The sequence below is a fragment of the Lissotriton helveticus genome, chromosome 6 (genome assembly GCF_964261635.1).
Source record: "Lissotriton helveticus chromosome 6, aLisHel1.1, whole genome shotgun sequence".
Classification (NCBI taxonomy): Eukaryota; Metazoa; Chordata; class Amphibia; order Caudata; family Salamandridae; genus Lissotriton; species Lissotriton helveticus.
In genome coordinates, this window is record NC_136067.1 from 732,286,991 (window position 1) to 732,308,596 (window position 21,606).

The 21,606-nt window shown below is 47.4% G+C and overlaps 1 protein-coding gene across 3 annotated transcripts in view; it reads left to right on the top strand.

The window, feature by feature from the left end:
• MMS22L (MMS22 like, DNA repair protein) overlaps window positions 1–21,606 on the top strand; it is a 602,587-nt gene that overhangs the window by 64,749 nt on the left and 516,232 nt on the right. For all 3 annotated transcript variants that reach the window (XM_078648222.1, XM_078648223.1, XM_078648221.1), the window contains exon 6: window positions 6,769–6,862. In XM_078648222.1, the coding sequence (XP_078504348.1) occupies window positions 6,769–6,862 (94 nt within the window). The remainder of the gene's footprint in view (window positions 1–6,768; window positions 6,863–21,606) is intronic.

Consider the following 21,606-nt stretch of genomic DNA (forward strand, 5'->3'; position numbering starts at 1 on the left):
ATCTGACTTGTTGCTTAGAACAGGCTTTCTCAACACATAGTGTGTGATCAGTTCTCTTTCAAGGCTCATCCCTTTGGAACTATCGTTTGCTCTCTCAAGGTATATGTCACATGGCATATACTTTCCCAAGTAAAATTGTGCAGTTATTGTACAACATAACCATCAGAACTGTGCTGGACTTATTCCACGCACACCATCTGGATATGTTGGTCTAAGTCCTGCTAGCTCTCAGTGCCCTATCTGTACCCCTAACCTTACAGGGTGACAAATGGATGGGTAACCTTAGGACATGACAACCCTGACTCCCCAAGGTAATCTTGGTAATAGATCTAGAACCTTTTTGTTTGGTTACTCATGCACACACAAAGAGATACACAAGAAATACACAATGTTCAACTTCCATATTTATTGAAGCATTGTGATTCTTTAGTAAAATATGTGTGTTGCAATAATAAATAGAAGGAAACCAAAGAGCATTACCAGAATCGTGAAAAAATTAACAGTTCAACCATTTTGCTATAACAGAGATATATGCTTGCATATATGTACTGTAATATATTGTACTCCTACCTAGCGCATCATAACCTAGTAAGGATCTATCTGCCAAATCCCTGTAAGGTGATCTAACTCCAGTTACCTGTGGGTGTGTCATCAAGCTGCCCATCTTGGTGTAGAGCTGGACAGCGTCCCTCGCATGAGGTAAACAGTAATCAGCTGGGCTGGGATTCCAGCATGGATCGGCCTCTCAGTGTCAGCAAACTGCTCCTCTTAATAAACAAAGGTGATATGTCATATATATAACAACCTACATGTTACCACGGTGAAGCCTCAGTCAGTCCTCTATTATTTATTCTACTGTGATTTCTCTGTCGCCGGGCAGCCCAAACAAATAACATCTTGCATACTGAATTTAGCCCTTGTATTGAATGTTCAAAGTGTACGAATTGGTATTGTAAGCAATCTGAGTTCGAGGAATATTATCCATCATGTGCACGCAAATGAATGTGTGTCAAATCCCAGCATGTTTTGGGAGGGAAGGCAACTTAAGAAAGTGAGCATGTATATATACATTGTGTTTCTTAAACCAGGCCTAGTACCTCCATGTGACATATACTTCTGGCAAGCATGTGGGCTTGTTTGCACGAGTTCTGACTGTGGACGGACTAGTTTGCACAAAAGATGACTGCACAGTTGCGGTTCCATTCCATCTGCCTCCCTCTCTCCCATGCACAACATTCCATCTTGAATTAGCAGTTTAATCTACCAGAGATGAAGTGTGGACAGTATTCAGAAAAACAACGAAATCTTTAAAAATGTTCTAAGATTAACCCACTCGTATGGAGAAAAGTTTCCTCATTTGCTGTTGATGATGTTCATATATATTGAAGATGAATCTCCTGTTATTGCTTGTAATTCAATGTGTGTTTTCATTATTTGAGCCAAGAAATTTATATACACAAGTGATAATTCATAACTAATAAGAGGTTGAATCAGGGACTGTTTCATGTGTGTCTTCCAGTAACTGGCACACACTGTTCTCCTGTCCTCCGATGATGACAGACAAAACTGATATGAGACAGAGGGATCACAGAAGGCATTGCGTAGGTTTTGGCATTGCAAATCTTACACACCTAACTCCAGGTATCTTGCTGTTAATTTTCAATTACTGAGTGTGTATCAGAACCAGTTTAATGGTACAATCTTCAAATGAGATGAACGCAAAATCGAAAAATGACTCTTTTCATTTGTGTGCAGTCCAGTTAATGCAGATTTGAATTTAACTCAGTACTGAAACGCACGTACCTAGTTTGATGCTAGATTTGGAAAACTATGATTGGTCGACTCTGTACTTAACCCCCATTGAGCTTTGCTCCATAAGGTGTACACAAAATGGTCAGTGTGTTCCGGGAGGACTTAGTTGGGAAGTGTAAAACAAGGGTTTACTTAACACACCCTGTCTATTAGGGTATGTTGCCCATTTGTGTATTGAAGATGAGTAGGATATCTGAGTTTATATATTTTCTCCATCCAACTCATTCCCTTTAGATTTCCCCGACCCACTTATGAGCAATGACGGCATGCAGTGCATGATGAATAGCCCTTGTCTTTTGAGAAGAGACCAGTCTGACATGACTTGGACTCTAGAGAGGTGCTTATCGAAGTTCACAAAACATAAGCAAGCTCTAGAACATGTAAACTGTCTAAAATGCAGGACAGTTGTAGCCATGTCATCCTTAAGATTAAATCTCATAAACACTTTTAGAACAGAGCTTTGTCTTGAACCTCAATTGGATGGAAATTTGGTCCTACCGGTAAGGTAAGATGAAACGTGGTCTTATTAAAAAAGACAGCCACATTTTGATGCAGTTGGAGTGTTAGAATTTAAATGATTACATCTTCAGAAACCTAGTAAGGTACTTAATGTTCAATATAGGACTTTTTAAGAGGGTTGATTGAATGCCATATATGTAATAAATTAAATACTGATCAAAGGCTGATTACAACTTTTTTTTTAAACGATTTTTTTGAAAAGTTTCATAGAAAGACTCATTGCAACTTGATGCTAACTTGCCCTGCTTGTCTAGAACATTGACGAGGGAACTGTCCTTTTGAAGATCAAAGATTACATTAAAGCTGTGCCAATAAAAGTGCAGGACCCGAAAAGGATTTTAAATTCTAAGCCCAGATTACCCAGCATGTTGTTATCTACATTGTAACCATGCATATTTAGTTGCAAGATGTTGACTGGTTGAGTGATGGCCCGAAGTGGTGAGCACCAAATTGCTCCAGTGTGCCATGGTTCTTGCTGGGTCCAGCAAAGGTTGAAGCAGGATCCATTGCAGCCACCATTTGCTTCAAGAGGAGTTTGTTATCCCTATTTTCACAAAGCTTGTTCAACAAAAGGTCTGTCATTATAAAATTCCTTGAGCCTTGGAGGATCTTGTAAAATACAATATTACCCAGTCTAAACTGTTTTTCAAGTGCCAGATTGCTACTTCAATTTCCCCACTATTATTAGGCTCCACAGATACCTTCATTTAATCTTTTATTATGTTATTTTTAAATACAACTTTTAGCATATTTTCTGTGAACATGACATTACTTAAAATAATGATATGACGAACCAAGTAGGTGATAAACTGACATAGATTTGCACTTTTGGCTTCAAGAAGGGGAAGTTCACATTCAATAGTCATTAGAGAGAACGTACGGTTTGTTTTGGGAAGGCATCTCCCAGATGTCCTCAATCAGTATTTTTTGTCTATATTCATCAGAGCAAATCTTCAGGATTGCAAAGTGTTTTTTAGTGTGGTGTTGTGTTCTGCATAACTTAGCCAAATAGCTGTAGTTATTTGTGTTGACATTTGTAGTGGTTGTGAAAGTAACTTTGCTAGTTTGAGGATGGGTGGCGCACACATATTGCAGATTTAAGATGCAGGTGTCATACTTCTTGGGCCCCACTTTATACAAACTTTTTATGAATAGAGGCAGGAAATACATTTCAATGAACTGAAGTGTCCAACATTATAAAATCGCTATACTTAAATCTGTGCCACTTAGACGTATTTATTTTATTTTTATTTATAAAGTTTTATATAGTGCGAACAAGATCCCGAGGGATAACAGAACGCTTTACAATATGATGGGAGGAAGGACAAAAGCAATAACTATAACAATATCTAGAAGAGGAAAGGAGAGCCGGAATATACAGTGCTACATACAACCAGGAGGGTAATACAATAAAACAAGTGTAGGCGGGCAGCAAGGGTGAAACACAATGTACATTAAGGGGGAGCTGTAACAAAAGTAAGAACAAAATAGGAACATAAAAATAGTCAGCAGTTGCAATGTCAACGGGCCCGTGGGTATCACCCTATTAGGGTATGAATTTGTTCATTAGGAATCTTTTGGCTTCCACTTTGAACGCCGCCAATGAGGAGATTCTGTGAACTTCCGGTGGGAGAGCGTTCCAGATCTTCGGAGCAGCTCCGGAGAAAGCTCGGTGACAACTTCTCTTTTTCTTAAGGATAAGTGGTTTCAGGAGGAGGGTAGAGGTTCTTCTTGAAGCTCTTATGCCACAGGATAGTTTAAGTTATTGCGCAAGGTACGTAGGGGTATTTAGGTAAAGGGCTTTGTGTGTGAGAATAGCTAACTTTAGTTGAATTCGTTCTTCGAAGGGCAACCAATTGAGAGATTTTAGAACTGGGGATATATAATCTTTTCGCTTGGTATCTGTAACCAGTCTAGCAGCCAAGTTAAGCACAGCCCTTAGAGGAGCCAGAGCGTATTTCGGAAGGCCACTGAGGGTAGCACTACCGTAATCTAACCTCTGCAAGACAAACGCTTGGACCACTTGCTTGAAATCATTTAGAGGAAGGAAAGGTTTGATATTTCTGAGGGATCTTATCAAGTGTTTAGCTCCTTTGCATACATTGCTGATATGACCTTTCATATTCAGGTGTTTGTCCATGGTGATACCGAGAGACTTGGCTGCGTCTATGATGAGAGGCGTACTGTGGAAAGCAGTGAGGTGACTCAGCCAGAGGTCTAGCTTGGAGATGAGATTCGGAGGGGAGATGATCAGGAATTCCGTTTTAGAGGTGTTGAGCAGTAGATGATTCTCCGTTAATCAGTTTTGAGTAAACATTAGGGTAGTATTGAATGATTTGATGTTTTCAGAGGACGAGATTTTCAGATATAGATGCGTATTGTCTGCATACATGTGGAAGAGAATGTCCATGGAATTTAGAGAAAGTGCAAGAGGTTCCAAGAAAAGATTGAAGAGGATAGGCAATAGAGTGGATCCTTGGGGGACACCCATGAGTACGGGAGAGGGCTGGGAGAGAGAGTTGTTTGCCTTGACTTTGAGTTCTGTGATGCAGGAAGGATGAGAACCATTGTAACACCCGATCAGAAAAACCCATTCTATTTTGCAGGACGGATAGGAGGTGCTCAAAGGTACCTTCAACCAGGGAAAGAGTACCTTAATCTGATGAATGCCTTACTACAAAGGTGTCTGTCAGTTCATGCTTATTTGCTGTGTCCAAAGCAAAAAACAACAAAGTGATGGAAGGAATGCTTAAATTAATCTGTCTTTAATTATCACTTGGGCCGCATTCCAGTCCACTGTTTTGTGCCATTGTGCCACTCCAGTAGTATGCAAAATCAGCCTTGTTCCTTCTCCAATAAGTATCGGCTAAGGCCGAACTGTCAAGGCAATTTTCCTTGATCACTCTGGAACACAAGCAACCCCAGACAGGTCAACAGGCAATGCGTCATCCTATACCTTGGGGCCCGATGACAGTGGGACCGCCACCGACAGCCTGTGGGTGGTGGTCCCACCACCTTCGCAATCATGTTTTCCGCCTGCCACATTTGGATGGCGGGCGGATGTGTGGCGGTTGGAAAGACCAACCGCCACAGGCAGACAGTCTGAATGATTCCGACTGCCCATCGGACCCCCTGCATTCCACAGAATGACAGGAGTGCCTGCCAGGCACCGCAGTAGGGATAATATCTCTTTCCGCCTGTCTGTCAGCTGTGGTTAACCCACCATGACCAGGCAGGTGGAATCTGTCTTAGGGACCCGTAGCGAGCCCAGCTTCCCCCTGGGCGTTCGTCATGGGCCCTGGGAGACATCTATGCAGACCCCCTACATATCCCAGCACTGTGGTAGGCACCACATGGTGCCTGCAACGTAGTGCAGGGATATGTAACTTGTAATTTCATAGTACTGCGATGGGTGGTACAGACAGCAGCACCCGCCGCAATACAATGAATAAACATTGTGACCGCCGTGGTGGCAGTCGCATCGTAATTCGGTGTGTAGCCACCTTGTAGGCGGGCAGCCTCGATTCCGAATGGATGACGGATGGAAGGACGGAAATCATCCTTATGAGGCCCTTAGTGTCAGCACATTAAGCGCCTCAGAACATTTTGCCTCGGGGGCAACCCTCTTCATGCTGTGAGCCTTAGTTTTGGAGGAAAAATTCTCTGCTACAACGAGGTAAAAATGGCCCTCGGGACTCCCCTGAAATATATACATTTGATTCAGACACATTATTTTGTAGTAAATTAGCACTACAATTGAAGTCTGTATTAATTTTTTTTATAGTGTACCAGGAGCGTAGTATAGGTCCCTGAAGCTCCTGCAGTGCAGGGGGACCCAACCCTCCTGCAGCACAGTATTCAGCCAAAGGTCATTAAGTACGTGTGAGATACAGAGACTCGGGTCCCTCATCCCATTCTGCAAGGGGCGTCATTTTGAGTTACGCCAATGCTATTCACATTGAAAATGTGGAAAACTTTATTTACAAAAAAAGGTCACTTAAAGAATAATCATAAGAGATCATTTGTAAGCAGTGACTGTTGAACAGTTGTTGGAATAGTAGCAAACGGAAGTGCACTTACTTGCCATCTCTACAAACTCTAGAACCAGAGAAGAAAGTGTGTTTGTCAATTGAGGGATGACAACACACACTGGGGGAACAGGTGCATTACAGATATTATTCAAAGATTTACAATAGTCAGATCTCTTAGTTGTGTGTGGGACATGAAAATGTGATGAGGTGGACATGGATTGAAGGCGGTGCAATGAGTGGGTGGGCCGCATCTTCATTTGGCGATAAAATTCCTTTAGCTTGAGCTTATAAGGACAAGTATTGTAGAGTGTCTACCATAAAATCTTACATGAAGATGTAAGGACACCCCACGTTGTCAAGTATTTTTGTGTAGGCTTTAACATGGAACTGTGAATTTACATTTCAGCTTTTCCCACCTGCCTGGCATTTACTTCATCTTCACTTGGATATTCATTGGTCTGTGCTGGAAATTCTTCATATTTTGGGAGAAAAAATGCAAGGTGAGTGTATTGTTGTTGCAATTTAATATTGTATGCTTATCAATGTTTTCATTTTATGTTGTGTATTTAAAAATGTTAGTTTGAATGTTGGAAACCCCTGCATGTGTGCACAGAGTAGAGACAATAAACCGTACATGACAGGTAGAGGTAAACTCAACTGAACCATAACTACAAAGCAGCTGAAGGTGAGAAGCTGGTGCTACATAAAACAATTACCTTAATGAACTGAGCTTGCTACCTCCAATTCTTAGCGTCTGTGGAGCTTCCATTGGTATATCTCTACATGTAGTTATAGGCTGCAGAGCCTTATGGTGTAGAATATGTGCTCTAGACAGTTTAAATAGCATACCATTCCACAGAAAAGAACACAGTAGACAATCACACAATGAAAAGCATTGCATTGATATTATTGCTGTCTATCTATAAGTCTTATTAGGTTGAAGACTAGCAGACAGCGTAGTTGTGTAATTGCAAATACAAATTAGGGACATGCTGAACGCTTACACATGAATGCATCCCGCCCTTTGCTTACCATTGGCTTTGTGTTTTGTAACTCACATTTGCATTCGCCATGTGTTTGTAAGTTCCCCATGGAGCATATCCCTTTTTAGGTCTCGCTGAGCCAGCGCATGCGCTGCTCGGTGAGACATTTAGTGTGCTACCACACGATTTTGGCAGGCATAGAGCGTGCGGTTACGCGCACAATGACGAGCAGAGGCGCCATATGGCTTTCCTCTCTCGTCATGGTGCGCGCACACCACTCGCCAGCCTGCTTTTGCCGTTCCACGCATTCCTCGCGGCACCCTTTCCTTTCCTTGCTCTCCCAAGCGCCTCGCTCCACCCTTCCCTCACCACAGAGCGCGCCCCTCCGATCGTGATCACTTTCGCTTGATCGCGATCACTTTCGCTTTAGCTGCCGCATTACTTTAAAGGCTGTGCGGCAAATGCTTGTTTAACTGGTCAAAATCAGCAAAACTTCCCACCTACTCCAACCCTTTTGCTTTCCTCATCTCATGAACATCCAAGACATGGTACTTAGATGTTGAGGGGAGCATCCGCTGTACACCCCTGTGGCATGTCCCTGAGCCCCACTGTCAGCGAGAAGGCAGCTCAGGGAGAACCTGTATGCACAGCGCCTGTCTGCAGTTCAGCCTTTCAAAGAAGAGAATGTGGTGCGCATGGAACTTCTGATCCTGCAACAATTCACCACGCTCCCAATACATCTAGCAGCTCTGCCTGGATTATTTTCATGTTGCATATTATTTTGCAGCCATGGAAGAGAAACTGTAATCTGATTGGATGGTATTGCAATCAATCAAGGCGAGGGCACATGCCAGTCTCAGGTCCTTTATCGCTTCCACCAGTCAGAGTACGTCCACTAAAAACCTTTCATCGTTTGACCAATAGACAAAGGGTTTTGATAGTACCTTTGAGGTTACATAAACAGCCAATCGAAAATAAGAAAGCAGACACAGGGAAAACCGAAATCGAAAGCACAGAGAGATAAAATACAGCGGACGTGCAATTATTCGTCTACACGTGTTTTTTCACCACGGCAATGTCCGCTGCCAGGAGTTCACACTCTGTGTTTGTGGGTTTTTTTCTATTCCTTAGGTCGTAGCACAGAAGCGAGGTGTACAGGTTACTTGGTTGTGATTACATCACTGATTACGCTCGGTTTACGAGCCTGAGAGTAATCAAAATGTTTCTATGTCAATGGAGCACCACTTTCGCATTTTTGGACTTTGCTTTTATTACTGTTGTGTGCATTCCTCCAACTGTTTCAGAATTAAAATAACCAAGACTGCAACTCCCAGAATTCACTTTTTTTAATAAGAGAGAAAACTGACAAGCAAACTGCAATTACATCACATGATAAATAGCCAATATTACGGCGACTATGATTGATTCTAGCAATACATGTTAATATTTAGCAGCAAATCACCTATATCCCTTTCATGTTGGTTACAGTGCAATAGAAATAATAAAGTGTTCTAGTGATACATCTTCAAAAACATACATATGCATGAAATGATCAGGAAATATGGCACCAATAAGACATGCTACAAATTAAAAGGGGTAAAAACAACTTTAATAGAACAGGTCTGTAAAAAAATCACAAAAGCCTTGGCAAATGCCTCACAAAACTAAGAAACCTCACTAATACGAGAACCAGAACTTCCTAACCCCACCCGCTTAATAAACAGTTACTTGCCCCCCCCCATACACCTTTCTCTCCCACTTTGCTCTATTACATTCGTGGCCTTGTGCGTTGGCCCCAGTGGCGTAACAATACTTGAGGGGGCCCCCCTGCAAAGAACATGAAGGGGGCCCACCTGACGGCCCGTACGTCACTGGTTTTATCAGGGAGGCCCTTGAAAGTCTGGGGCCCTGAGCCAGAGCCCACTTTGCCCATGCTTTAAAACGTCTCTGGATGGCATCGGCCTTTAATGAATGCACCAAACTCCCATCCAGTAATGGCAGCTTAAGAGGCAGCAATTTTGACCTGAGGAAAGATAGGAGGTTCTGGCAAAAGGCGATCCCAAGGAAATGGCCCGATAAACATGATACGTGGCAGAGCACTTAGAATCAGACCTGGCCCCTGGCATGGAACAGAAGCTGAGCATTTATGCTCCTGAATGGAAGTGTGAAGGAAGATAGCAGCCCATCAAAAAATGGTGGGCATGTAAATGCAAGTCACAGGGGTGCCAGAGACAGTCCTGCAGACAAAGGGGCACCAAAACCCACGCACAAAAATAATTAAAATAATGTCTTGCAGCCCCTCGCATTGGTTCGCACTTGGAAAACCAAAGGCATGTACATTTCAGTAAGAAGCATCCAAAACTGTTCCAGTTGCACAAGATTTCTAACAAATAGTAGATCGCTGTAAGTTTGTTTTTAAAATATGTGCAAACATGTTTTTTCCTAATACACTCCATTGCCATATAACAGGTCTGTGCGATCAAGCACCACTCCACCCACCTCCTCCCCCACACATACAAATGCACAAAAGACATATGATTTTTATGATTTACAGTGTCGAAAGCTGCGCTTAGATCAACACTGTAAATCATAAAATCTTACTGCAGCGTCTATATGACACTGGAATATCAGGTAGGGCGCTGGTATGGCTCAAGTCATTTCTCAGTGGTAGGACCTTCCAGGTATATGAAGGAAATAGTATTTCCTCCAGTAAACCCCTTGGCTGTGGAGTCCCACAGGGCTCGTCACTGAGCCCGACGTTATTTAACGTCTATATGAGACCGCTGGCTGAGATCGTCCAACCGTATGGTATTACGATCGTTACCTATGCAGACGATACTCAGACGATACTCAGCTGGTGGTCTCTCTGGCACAGGAAAATGACTATTCAGCCAAGGTGGACCTGGTAGGTTGCCTGGAGAAGGTAAAAAGCTGGATGACTCTGTCTAGTCTCAAACGCAATGGGAACAAGACAGAGCTCATGCTACTGGGTAGTACAGCCCCAGCATCAATCAGTTCCATTTGGCCTTCCAATTTAGGCCCGCCACCTGTACCTAAAACCGCCATCAAGAGTGTGTCTGGCTTGATAAGCCCCTGACATTTGACTACCAGGCTACTATGCTAGCCGCGACCTGCTTCGGCCTACTCAGAACCCTCAAGAAAATTCTTCCTCTTCTAACCTTTATAGCCAGACAAATGGTGATACCGGGTTTGATCCAATCACGTTTGGATTTTGGAAATGCCCGCTACTTAGGAGTTCCGGATTTTACTCTGCGAAAATTGCAGATAATTCAAAATTGCGCTGCTCGCACGCTACTGCAAATCCCACGCAGGATGTCGGTCAAACCTGGCCTGAAGAAACTGCACTGGCTTCCCGTTAAGGACAGAATTAGTTTTAAGTCCCTATACATTGCCCATCAGGCTTTCTGGGAGACCGGTCCAGCAATTAACATCCCTCTAATCACCCCGTATCATCCCAGAAAACAATTACGATCAGCCAATGCTTTTTTGGCTGTAGTGCCCAAGGTCAGAAGAACCAGAGCAGGAGGTCGTTCCTTCTCCTTCAATGTTGCTAAGTTATGGAATGCTCTCCCTCTTCATCTAAGTTCCAATCCGGAATTGACATCTTTTCGGAAACAACTAAAAACATTCCTATTTAATAAATAAAGCTTTCCCCAGTTGTACACCTCCCTAGTTAACACTCTCAGTCTCAGTGCTTGGACACCTCCGGGCAACTATGTGCGCTCTATAAAAATAATTTTCATTTCATTTCATATGCTGAGGCGGGGGGTCCTCCGATGGAGCAAGCAGCCAGTAACCCCAAAAAACCAAGCGGTGCCATCACAACCCCAATAGGAAATCCACCCCAACCCCTCTCTCTCCCTTGCAGTGACCTGAGTCACCGGACTCTCCATTAAAGAAGTAATCAATCATTCCAATGCCCTCGCTCACAGGGATGCATGAAGGCAGGCTCGCAAAATGCATATCCAATATTGTGTGGTAAGGACAAGTTTTTATAAATATGGCTGTTGCTGAGTGGCCCAAGTCCCGCAACACAAGCAGGCCGGGGGCCCTAAATAAAAACATCCCCCACTGCAGCGAAGTAGAGAACATTCCAAATAGTACTCAAGTCAACACTACACAAAATAGTCAGTGAGGGCATGGGACTAATACTATTCGTCTTGTAGTCTCTGGGTGTCCGCAGCACCTCCCCCATAACTTCCTGTAGTGTTGGGACCATGTTTCTTGACTCTCTTATCCTATCATTCGTGGCTAGGTGTGCACCCCGGCCCTCCAGCATTGAGCTGGGAGCATGGATGCCTGTGTCCAAGTATCCTACTCTTCTCCTGATACCTTCAGATGCTCCTGGGCTCGGCCCGAAGGCACTCTCCCAGTCTGCTCATTACACATCATTACAGTGATGACGTGCTGGCAGGCCTCCCAATATTGAACAGGGCTACTGAATCGGTCTGGCCATACAAATGAACATGAACAAGCAGTGACAGGGCACTCCCAACCAAGAGCCACCCTGCTGGCCACTCTTCGCCACGATATATCATATGGAAGCCTTCTGCTGCTTCATATGTTCAATCCAGGGTATGCGACAAGCATTAGAATATTTTAGGGTAGCACCTGATACCGCTTGCCCGCCCCTTTGCTACCTTGACCAGTCAATCCATCTCCATCCGAGACTCTGCATCATCTGAGGGCTGAGGCCTGCAGCTTAGGTGGCACTGGCAGGCACAGGCGGGTGGCAGAAGACCGGTGTCGCAAATATTAAATTATGGCCCCATGGTCCATGTACCCATGTATCTTTGAAAGTGAAGCTTAATGTGCCGTTGTTGCAAGTGTTTCTCGTGTTCTGCAAGGAGCAGAATATTGTCACCATCCAGATATATGAGAGCTAGGACAACAGTTATTAAGTTGTTTCCCAGGAGTAATGATTTTCCGGTCTTCAGGAGAGAACAGTTTTCCAAGCGTGAGGTGGGCTGTTACACAGGGTGTATCGTAGTGACTTGTCTTTATATGAATGTTGAGGTTTGGATCTATTTAGCTTCTTTCTGTTGATATAGTTGTTCCTTCTGGTTCTTAACGAAAAGTAGTGGCCTGATAGATTCAGGGTGAAAGCACATTTCAGCAGAGGGAGCTTAACTCATCTGCGTTATCTGACCAGTTATTAGACTATTAAGGCAATTACAAAATATTCTGGCGAGGGTTAATGTTACTAGAGTATGCATTATGAACTATGGGATCACGCATTCGTATGCATTTCTTGAGCTTCAAAACTTTGCTTAAGGAAAAAAGTTTTTACTTTCTTCATTTTACAAATTATCTAAAGGGCAGTAAAAAAAGGAAAATCTAAAGTACTGTAAATGTTCTCTTTGCACTGGAAACACCATAAAACACCAAATGGGAATACATTGGACGGAGCGATTTTATGACTGAAAAACATAATATGTCTCTATTTCCGTTACTTCCATGCTGGGCCACCCTTCCCAAAAACAGTACTGGATTCTATTCTTAAATTTTCGGAGCAAACGTAAACTCCCGCTGACATAGTTATGCACGGGGATGTATGCTTTAGAATGATTCATGAAAAAACTGATAGCAAGACTTTCGTTTGGAAGTGAAACTCATGACACTGAACATAGTGCAGGCTAACATTCGGCAGTCAAGCTTTCACGAAGCACATGAAACTTATGGGAAGAGATCACTTTCACAATATTCCCCATGTTCTTTTCACTAATAAGACTAAACACCTCTGCACAAAAATGCTGCATTGTTCCAGGCTAGCTTTAGCATCCTGTGCCAGCGTGCAGAGCACACCCTCACTTTGCCACATTTACACTAACCTCTTTTAGGAGTAGAGATCTCTGGCTGGCCTCGAGGAAGTTGCCTTCAACCCCCCTTGCTGCTGGGAGCTCAGATCACCTGCACCCACGCTCCATTTAATTTATGAGGCAACTACTGAATTGGTGCAATGCTGGCGAGACAGTGTAGTGCCACGTGCGCTACAACTCGCTCAATAGCTGAGGGGGTGCTGAAGCACGATGGCTGCGGGGCCTATATTTCGTTTTACGCTGCCTGCCCATAAAGTGACTGTGACATGTCCAGTATACCCATATATGCCAACAGGCCGGATCCAGGCTGGCGACTCCTGATTTTTTTTTATGTTTAAATTTGTTTTATTGGTTTCAATGAAAAACACAGGCATTACATAGTGATGCGAAAGCCACCAAAATGAGCAGTAAGCGTTCCGGGCAAACCTTTCAGGTAGGCTGACCATAGTACTCTCGGATGTCATAGGCCCCTGGGTGGCCGCAGGAAGCGACAGGTTATCATACAGCCTGTTTATCAAGAACAACCATAAGAAGGAAAACCAAACGTACCCCCCGCACCCAAACCTCCCCCCTCCCCAACCAGTGTGTCGGGTTCTCAAAGTATAGGTGTAAGCATGCGCAGTGCTCTCAGCGCAGTGCTCTCAGCGCAGTCCCTCTGTGGGCCCAGGAGTGTCATTCTTGGTATTTGTCAGGCGTAGCAAACGGAGGTATCTGGGGCACAAGATTTCGTTGAATTCTTTAGAAAGGAGTGCAAGCAGCGGCTGCCAGACTGTTTGGAATGAAGTCGCTGATTGTGTAAGAGTGGCTTGGATAGGTTCCATTCCCAGAGTGAACCAAAGTTTGTGCAGCCACCCCATGTGTGAGTAGGTCGGGTGGTCATTCCCCAGAGGGATAAGATGTGTTGGGATGCAGCCTGCATTACAATACCCATTTGACGACCCCGTACTGATTTCAAAGGAAAGGTTAGTGTGTTCGGAAGGCCAAGAAGGGTGTATGCTGGAAATCGTGGAATCTGTGTCAAATGAACTATCTATGTCGTTGAGTACTGCTGTCCAGTACTCCCTCACGTCTGTGCAGTCCCAGAGTAGATGAGTCAAGGTGCCTTTTTCCCCACAACCCCTCCAGCAGTACGCGCTGCGGGTCGGGTTGCCTCTGTTCAGCCTCACAATGGTGAGATACCAGTATGTAGCCAGTTTCCCACCATTTCTCTGCCCGCGGCATTCCGAGCCTTGTGGTTGGCCCTGTAGTAGATCAAACGCCATTCGTGATGTGACAATGTCCTCCCCAGCAGCTCCTCCTCCCAGCGTCTCTGCCCCGCTGCATGGTTTATCTCGGGGGAGGGGAGGGTATGAGCATTTTATACAACTCTGTGATAAGTCTCTTATCGGATTCTTTTACCACCAGCCATTTTTCAAAACCAGTCACGTGTCTACCAACTAATGGGGCCTGGTCGGGATGTGTGAGCCAGTGCCTGAGTTAGAAGTACTGAAAAAGCTGCGGCGAGATGATATCATATCCCCAAGTCAGCTCCGAAAATGGAAGAAAGCCTTGTAAATCGAAGAGATGACCAGCCGATCTACAGCTAGACCTCCGCCACTGTGGGAATGATCAGTGCCCGGCGGGAACTCCGGGTTGTCCCAGAGAGGGGTGAGCGGGAAAGGGAAGGTTGTGAGGGCCCGTTTAACAGGGATCGTGTCTCATGCTCTCAGGATGGTGCGGGTAATAGGTGAGTTCTGAAGGTAACGTGGCCTGTGAGATCGATGTAAGAACGGTTTTTCCGCAGAGACGTCTGGGCCATGGCCCTATCCTGAAAGAGCCATCTCTTCTCCGATTCTGGCCTATACCACTCTACCAAATAGCGCAGTTGTGCTGCCTGAAAATACTGTTGGAGATTAGGGATCCCCAGGCCTCCCTCGTCCATCTTTCTATATGCCAATTGTTTGTGTAGCGTGGTCTCTTTCCCCCCATATAAAATGTTGGACATCTGATTGTAAGTTCGCGATAGTCCCGGCCGGTGGGGATACTGGAATAGTTTGAAAAATATACAACATTTTGAGAAGGGTCGACATTTTCACCGCTGCAATCCTTCCTAGCAAGGAGAGCGGTTGTTTGGTCCAGCGCGCCAGGTCTTTATGGATCTGCGATGTGAGGTTGGTGTAGTTGAAGGCAACTGTCTTCTCCGTGGACGGAGTAAGGGTGATTCCCAAGTACGGAATTTGTAGCTGCGTCATTAAACCCCCCCCGCCCCCCCGCACCTCGGTGTATCATAGGTAGAGCGTGCATTCTTGCCCAGCGGCAGAATCAGTGACTTCCCTCTATTCATCCGGAAGCCGGCTACCTCTCCGAAGGATTCCACTTCTTCCAGAAATGCTGGTACCGAACTCTCTGGGTTATCAAGAGCCGCCAGGATGTCGTCAGCATACCGGCCTATAGAGTGTGGTTCCCCGCCGAACGTTATGCCCTGTATGGTCGGGGTTGTCACGCACCTTCTGTGCCAGCGGTTCGACGTAAAGCGCGAACAAGAGAGGGGAGAGGGGGCATCCCTGATGTGTACCGCGCTGAATTTCAAAGGGGCTGGATCGTAGGCCACCTATGCGGACCCGCGCCTGGGGCGATGATAGCAACTCGCCACCCATGCTTGGAAGCGGTCACCTACTCCAAAATGTGTCAGAACCTTCTGCAGGAAACCCCAATTGACACGGTCAAATGCTTTTTCAGCGTCAATCGCCAATAAGACCGAGTCTGATTGCTGAAAGTGGGCTTTATCGACCAGATGTAGGAATCTCTTAGTATTGTCACTACATTGCCGCCCCGGTACGAAGCCCGATTGGTCAGGCTCAATAATTCCAGGTAGACAGGATCCAAGCCGCGCCACCAGCACGCCCGTTAAACAGCTTGAGATCTACATTAAACAAGGAAATGGGTCGGAATGCCGAGCACTGTGTTTCATCTTTGCCCGGTTTCGGCAGTACCACGATCTCCGCGTCGAGCATGTCCGATGGTATGGATCCCAAGCCTTGGAATGAGTTAAAAAGCAGAGTGAGTATCGGGGCGAGTAGCGAGCAGAATGTTTTATAAAACACGGCCGAGAAGCCGTCCGGGCCAGGCGATTTTAGAGGTTTGAGGCGGGATACTGCCGCTACTACCTCGTCAAGTCGGATAGGCGCGTCCAGTGCATGTGCGCTCGCTGAGGTCAGCGCCGAGGTGACAACACCTCTCAGATAGACGTCAGCGTCCGCTTCCGGGGCTGTTTCGGCACTGTATAAGGAGGCGTAATAATTGCGAAACGCCTCCGCGATCTGCGCCTCATCCCGAATTTCTTCCCCTTTCCCGTCGCGCAATACCTGGAATTTCGAGCGCTGGACCTTTGCCCTCAGGGCACTGGCTTGGAGGCGACCAGTCTTGTTACCTCCTATGTAATAAGTATGGCGCAGGCGAAGGGCTGCATATTCGGCCCTATCAATGTCCAGTCCCCCAATTGTGCTCTAGCCGCCTCGAGTTGCTTCCAGACCCTGGGAGCCCCAGTGCGACTGTGGACCCGCGCCAACTCTACGACTTGTTTCACTTTACGGTCCTTGGACTCCGCCGCAGCCACCGCAATTAGTTCGCCGCGCACCACCGCCTTCAGGGCCCCCCACAGTGCTGACATTGGCATCTCGGGACAATCATTGGTTGCGAAGTACTCAGTGATGCACTTATGGAGTTGCCGAGCTACATCTGCACGCTGTAGGAGGGTTTCTCTTAATCTCCACCCACCCGGGGCCTCCCAACCCTGGGGACTCTGAGTGTAAGCTCCACGCATCGTGATCAGAAATAGCCGCCGGGATGATGCACACGTCTACTACCTGGGCCTCCAACTCCAATGAACCTAGAAAATTGTCTAATCTAGCATAGGTGCGGTGTTCATGGGAGTAGAAAGTGTATTGTGATGTGCCTGGGTGTGTAGCTCTCCACAAGTCCACCAACCCTCTTTGCTGCAGCCATTCTTTGCCAGACTCAGAGATAGGGCCAGCACTTCCATATTTGTGCCCTGACCTGTCCTTATCAGTGTCCATTACTAAATTTAGGTCCCCCCCCTATAAGGAGAAGGGGGTCTGAGGAGCGTAGCGCTTCTGAGTGGGCGTTCCGTAGGAATGGCTCTTGCCCCGTGTTTGGTGTATACAAAGACCCCACCGTTATTTGCTGGCCCCCCACCAGAATACTGTGAGCTAGTAGTCTACCTTTGATCTCCCCCACCTTATCCTTGACTTGTCCTCGAAACTGTTTAGACACCAGAATCGCAACCCCTGCTTTTTCTCCGGATTGGAGGAGAAGAATTGGTGGGGAAATGCGCGGGACCTCATCCTATGCCAGTCTTTCGAAAGCAAGTGAGTTTCTTGAAGCAAGCAGATCTCGGCCCCTGAGTTTTCAAGATAAGAAAGCACCGCCCTCCGCTTAATGGGATTGTTCAAGCCTTTTACATTTAGAGTCAAAATTCTTAAGGTGGCATCTGTCATCCTGGGATCAATGGGTAGTATTTGCTAGGTGAAGCTAGTGACATTCTGTCTTGCCGCATGTGTGAGCTTTGCCCCAACCGACATACTGGTTCCCTGCCCCACAACCCCCCTTTCCCCCCTTCCCCCCTTCCCCTCCTACCCCAACCCCCCAGACCGCCCCTCTTCCTTCCCGAATCCCAACAAAGAACTCCCACCATCCCCAGCCCCCCCAAGCCCCAACATCCACTACCCGCCTCCCCCCTCCCTAACCCCAACCAGGAACTCCCAAGTGTGAGTCATAGTCCCAGGCCTATGAAAACTCAGTTCAGGCGTGTGGTAATGTTACGTGGAGGACTGTGTGGCAGCGGTGACCTCGTTGGCCCCCCCAAGACCCGCGTTGTCTCAGTGCAAAGAAGAACCCCCCTGTCTTTGCTGCATCAGCTGGGCGCCGCTGTGTCCTTCGACACTTCCTGAATAGCCAATGCCTGTTCCTGTGCCATCGTTGCTGGGTCTGATTTGAGGTTGGCCTTGGGCGAGCGTTTGCCTCCCACTCGCTGCCAGCCATCTCGCGAGGTTCGCGGGGACTTCTCCTATGGGGGTCGCAAAGTGGCCTCCTCCGTCTGTGAGTCCTCGTCTAGGTCAATGTCCAGTAAGGCACATGTGTCTTGTAGAGATCTGAGCTGATGTAGGGCACCTTTCCATTTAAAGATTAGTCTGAAGGGGTGACCCCAGGAATAAGGAATCCCTTTGTTGCGCCGGAATGTTTTGGCCACTCTGAAGGCCTTCCTTTTCTGCAGGGTGATAGCTGATAGGTCCTGGTACAGGGCCACTGGGTTGCCTTGATATTGGAGAGGTTGTTTCTGGCGAGCCGCTCTTAGGATTCTTTCTTTCAAGGGAAAATCAGGTATGAAGGCCAGAATATCAGGTGGGGGAGCAGGTGCTCGGCGCTCCAGGCCTACCCTGTTCACCCTGTCGATGCGTATTTCAAAGTCATCGGTTTCCCCCAAGATTTCCCAGAACATCTCTTGCAAAAAGGAAGCGACGCTGTTCCCCTCTGTTTTGGATGGAACGCCTCGTACCCTAATGTTGTTTCTCCGAGAGCGGTTCTCGAGGTCTTCCGCGTGCGCCTGAAGATCGACCTGTTATTCACGGAGGCGGATGACTTCTTGCTGCATTGTTCTACCTCCTCGCCCCTGTTCTGTTCCGCTTCCTCCATCGCCGCCACTCGTTCCCCCAGACCGTCCACATCACGGCGCAGTTAACTGTGCTCTCCAGCCATGTCTTGCTTTAGTGTCTGGAAGTCTTCTCTCAAAGAGTTAAATAGAGTCTCCAAGAACGATTTGGTGATGGGGGGGGCCCCCTCCATCCTCCTGTCCTGTGGTTTCCTTCGTCGCAGCTGGGGACAGCGGTCCCTTATCCCCCTTAGGGGCGCTCTTGACCATCATGTCCGCTATTGTGCGTCCGCCCCTTTGTCCCACATTGGCCATGATGCGCCAACCGCTCTAGTCCTGGATAGCCTCAAAATTGCGCCTGCTTGGGTGGGTCTGTGCTGATGAATGTGCGGTCACTTCGTGCCCATGCAACACGAGCCGAGGTACGGGCCCCTGATTAGTCTTCGGTGTCACACCGGCCAGGTACCCTGTCTATTGTTGCCCTGGGTATTATGGAGGGCAAGCGCTGCGGGTATCCATCCCGAGCCCCACGCACAGCAGGACAGTGCAGATCGAGCCTCACCCCCACAGAGTCCACCCGGGCCGGGTCCTGCGCAAACCCTGCTGCGTCCCACTTAGCTCAGTCACCACGCTGGAGAAGCACTTTTAGCGCTGGACAGGCACCGCCTTTCGTTTCTTTCCAGGCCTCACTCTTGGGGCAGCGGCCCCCCTCGCCGGTAAGTACACACAGTCAGCCGCTCTGCTCTCCAGGCCGTACCCAGATGTGTCCTCCTGGTCACGTTGGTTGCTCCACGCCCCACCTTACCGGCTCCAGTTCTGCAGGCAGATTAGTCTTTGTAGGCCCAAAGGCCTGGCGCTCAATATTCGCGCTGCTCGGGTGTGTGCCCTCTCCGCCACCGGCCGGTCTCACCTCAGCCCGCCTCGCCGATAGTGTATCGCCGCCCCTTGTCTCCCCGCTGGCTCCTGACCTCTGCTTTCAGCGTGAGTGGTCCTCGGTGTCTCACCTCACCGGCCCCCGCGCTGCTGATTATGGCTCCGGCGGGCTGGCACGCTTCCTCTGGGTGTAGGCCCAAGGCCTGGGGCTCGATTTTCGCGCTCCGGAGGGCGGAGCCACCTCTGTCCGCTAGTGTGCGCTCCGCCGCACTCCCCACTCATCAAGCGCTGCAGCCGCGCTCTGCGCACCGGCTCTTGTCTGCGACTCCAGCTGGCACCCTCGCGGCGGCCGTTCTCCCAGTGGGCCACCTCGGCTGAGGCTCGGCGCGGATCACTCCTTGGTCCTGGCCGTCATTACGCTCAGGCGCCAGGTGGGGCCCCACTCCACAAGGCAAGGGTGTTACGTGGGGGTGACTCCACCATCTCTCTCCGCCAAAAAAGGCCGGGCACCAGTTGCCCCGGTGCTTTCAGGCGCCGTTCACTCCAACTTGGGGGGCTTAAATGCTATTTGAGGGTTACAATGGGGATTCGGGCAGGGGAGCCTCACAACTTAGCATCTACTCAGGCCGCCATCTTAGCCACGCCTCCCTCCTGATTTTTTTAAAGCCCAGCGTTGCTTTGTTTTACCTATCTCCCACCTGAAATTTCTTTCCGGTCAATGGGGAAAATACATTCCCCCGATATATCCCCCTTTCCTGCTCTGAAATGTTGCCTGCCCACCCCACCCTCTGACTGAAACTCCGATGGTCTCACCTGAGGCCTGCACTGCAGCTTTGGTGGCAGGCACAGGTGGCATAAGACCGGGCGAGGCTCACTAGCAATTATGAAAATATGGCTGCACAGTCCCTCTTGCTGCCTCGGATGTCACACGTCACATGCACTATTTTAACTGCGCATAGCAATGCCACTGAGCGCAGCCCCACCCTAAGCTTGAAGACCACCACGCAGAGGCTGACGCATCTGCGCACCGCGCATAATTTAATTTATGATGACTGATGAGACGAGTTCAGCAAAGTCAGAAGCAAAGACAGCAAGCGTAAGGTAACCACTGAAACTCATCCCAGACGGACGTGTGTAGTGTTTACTGGCTGCGCTTCCTCGGAGGGGGTCCCTGGACCCCCCCCTCAACGCGAGGCCTGCGGGCGCCTTTGTTACGCCCCTGGTTGGCCCTCCAAGAGGCTCACCCGACTTGGTTTAAGTTACAGCTAAGGACTTCTTTTCCTTAAACAATATCAAGTCCTGCATTAAATCGATTGTGAACGCCAAAGTCCCTGGACTCGATGGTATTCCGGGTGATGTATTTGTACAGGACAGTGAGAACTGGGCACACGATATCTTGGCCTTATCAAATGCGATAGCAGAGGGAGCTCCAATACCCAATTCATGGAAGGGAGCTGAGCTGATCCCTGTGTTTAACAAGCATTGGCATAGCCAATAGGTCTTGCTTTTGGGACCTTACAAGTATTTAGTTAAGCAGCACAATATCCTTGGTGCAACAATATCAACCGTCGCATGGCTAAACACTTATAAGGTCCCAAAGGCGACACCTATTGGCTATGCCAATGCTTGTTCTTCCTCTCTGGTGAGCTCCATGTATTCTTCCACTAGTGCTAGGTATCCGGGAAGTCTTTTTTTTCTTTTTTGCAAGGCACTCCATGAGAGTACATCTACTTTCAGTTGTCTCACTTGTGTGCTAGTTAAAGAAGCAGTAAACATGCTGTACTTCTTTGAAAAGGTTTCCTGCCTCCTATCTTTCAGCATGATTGATTTTACTTCTCTCTGACACTACTAGGTCATCATTCTGATAGATACATCTGCCGTGTGGATTCCTCACCTTGTGA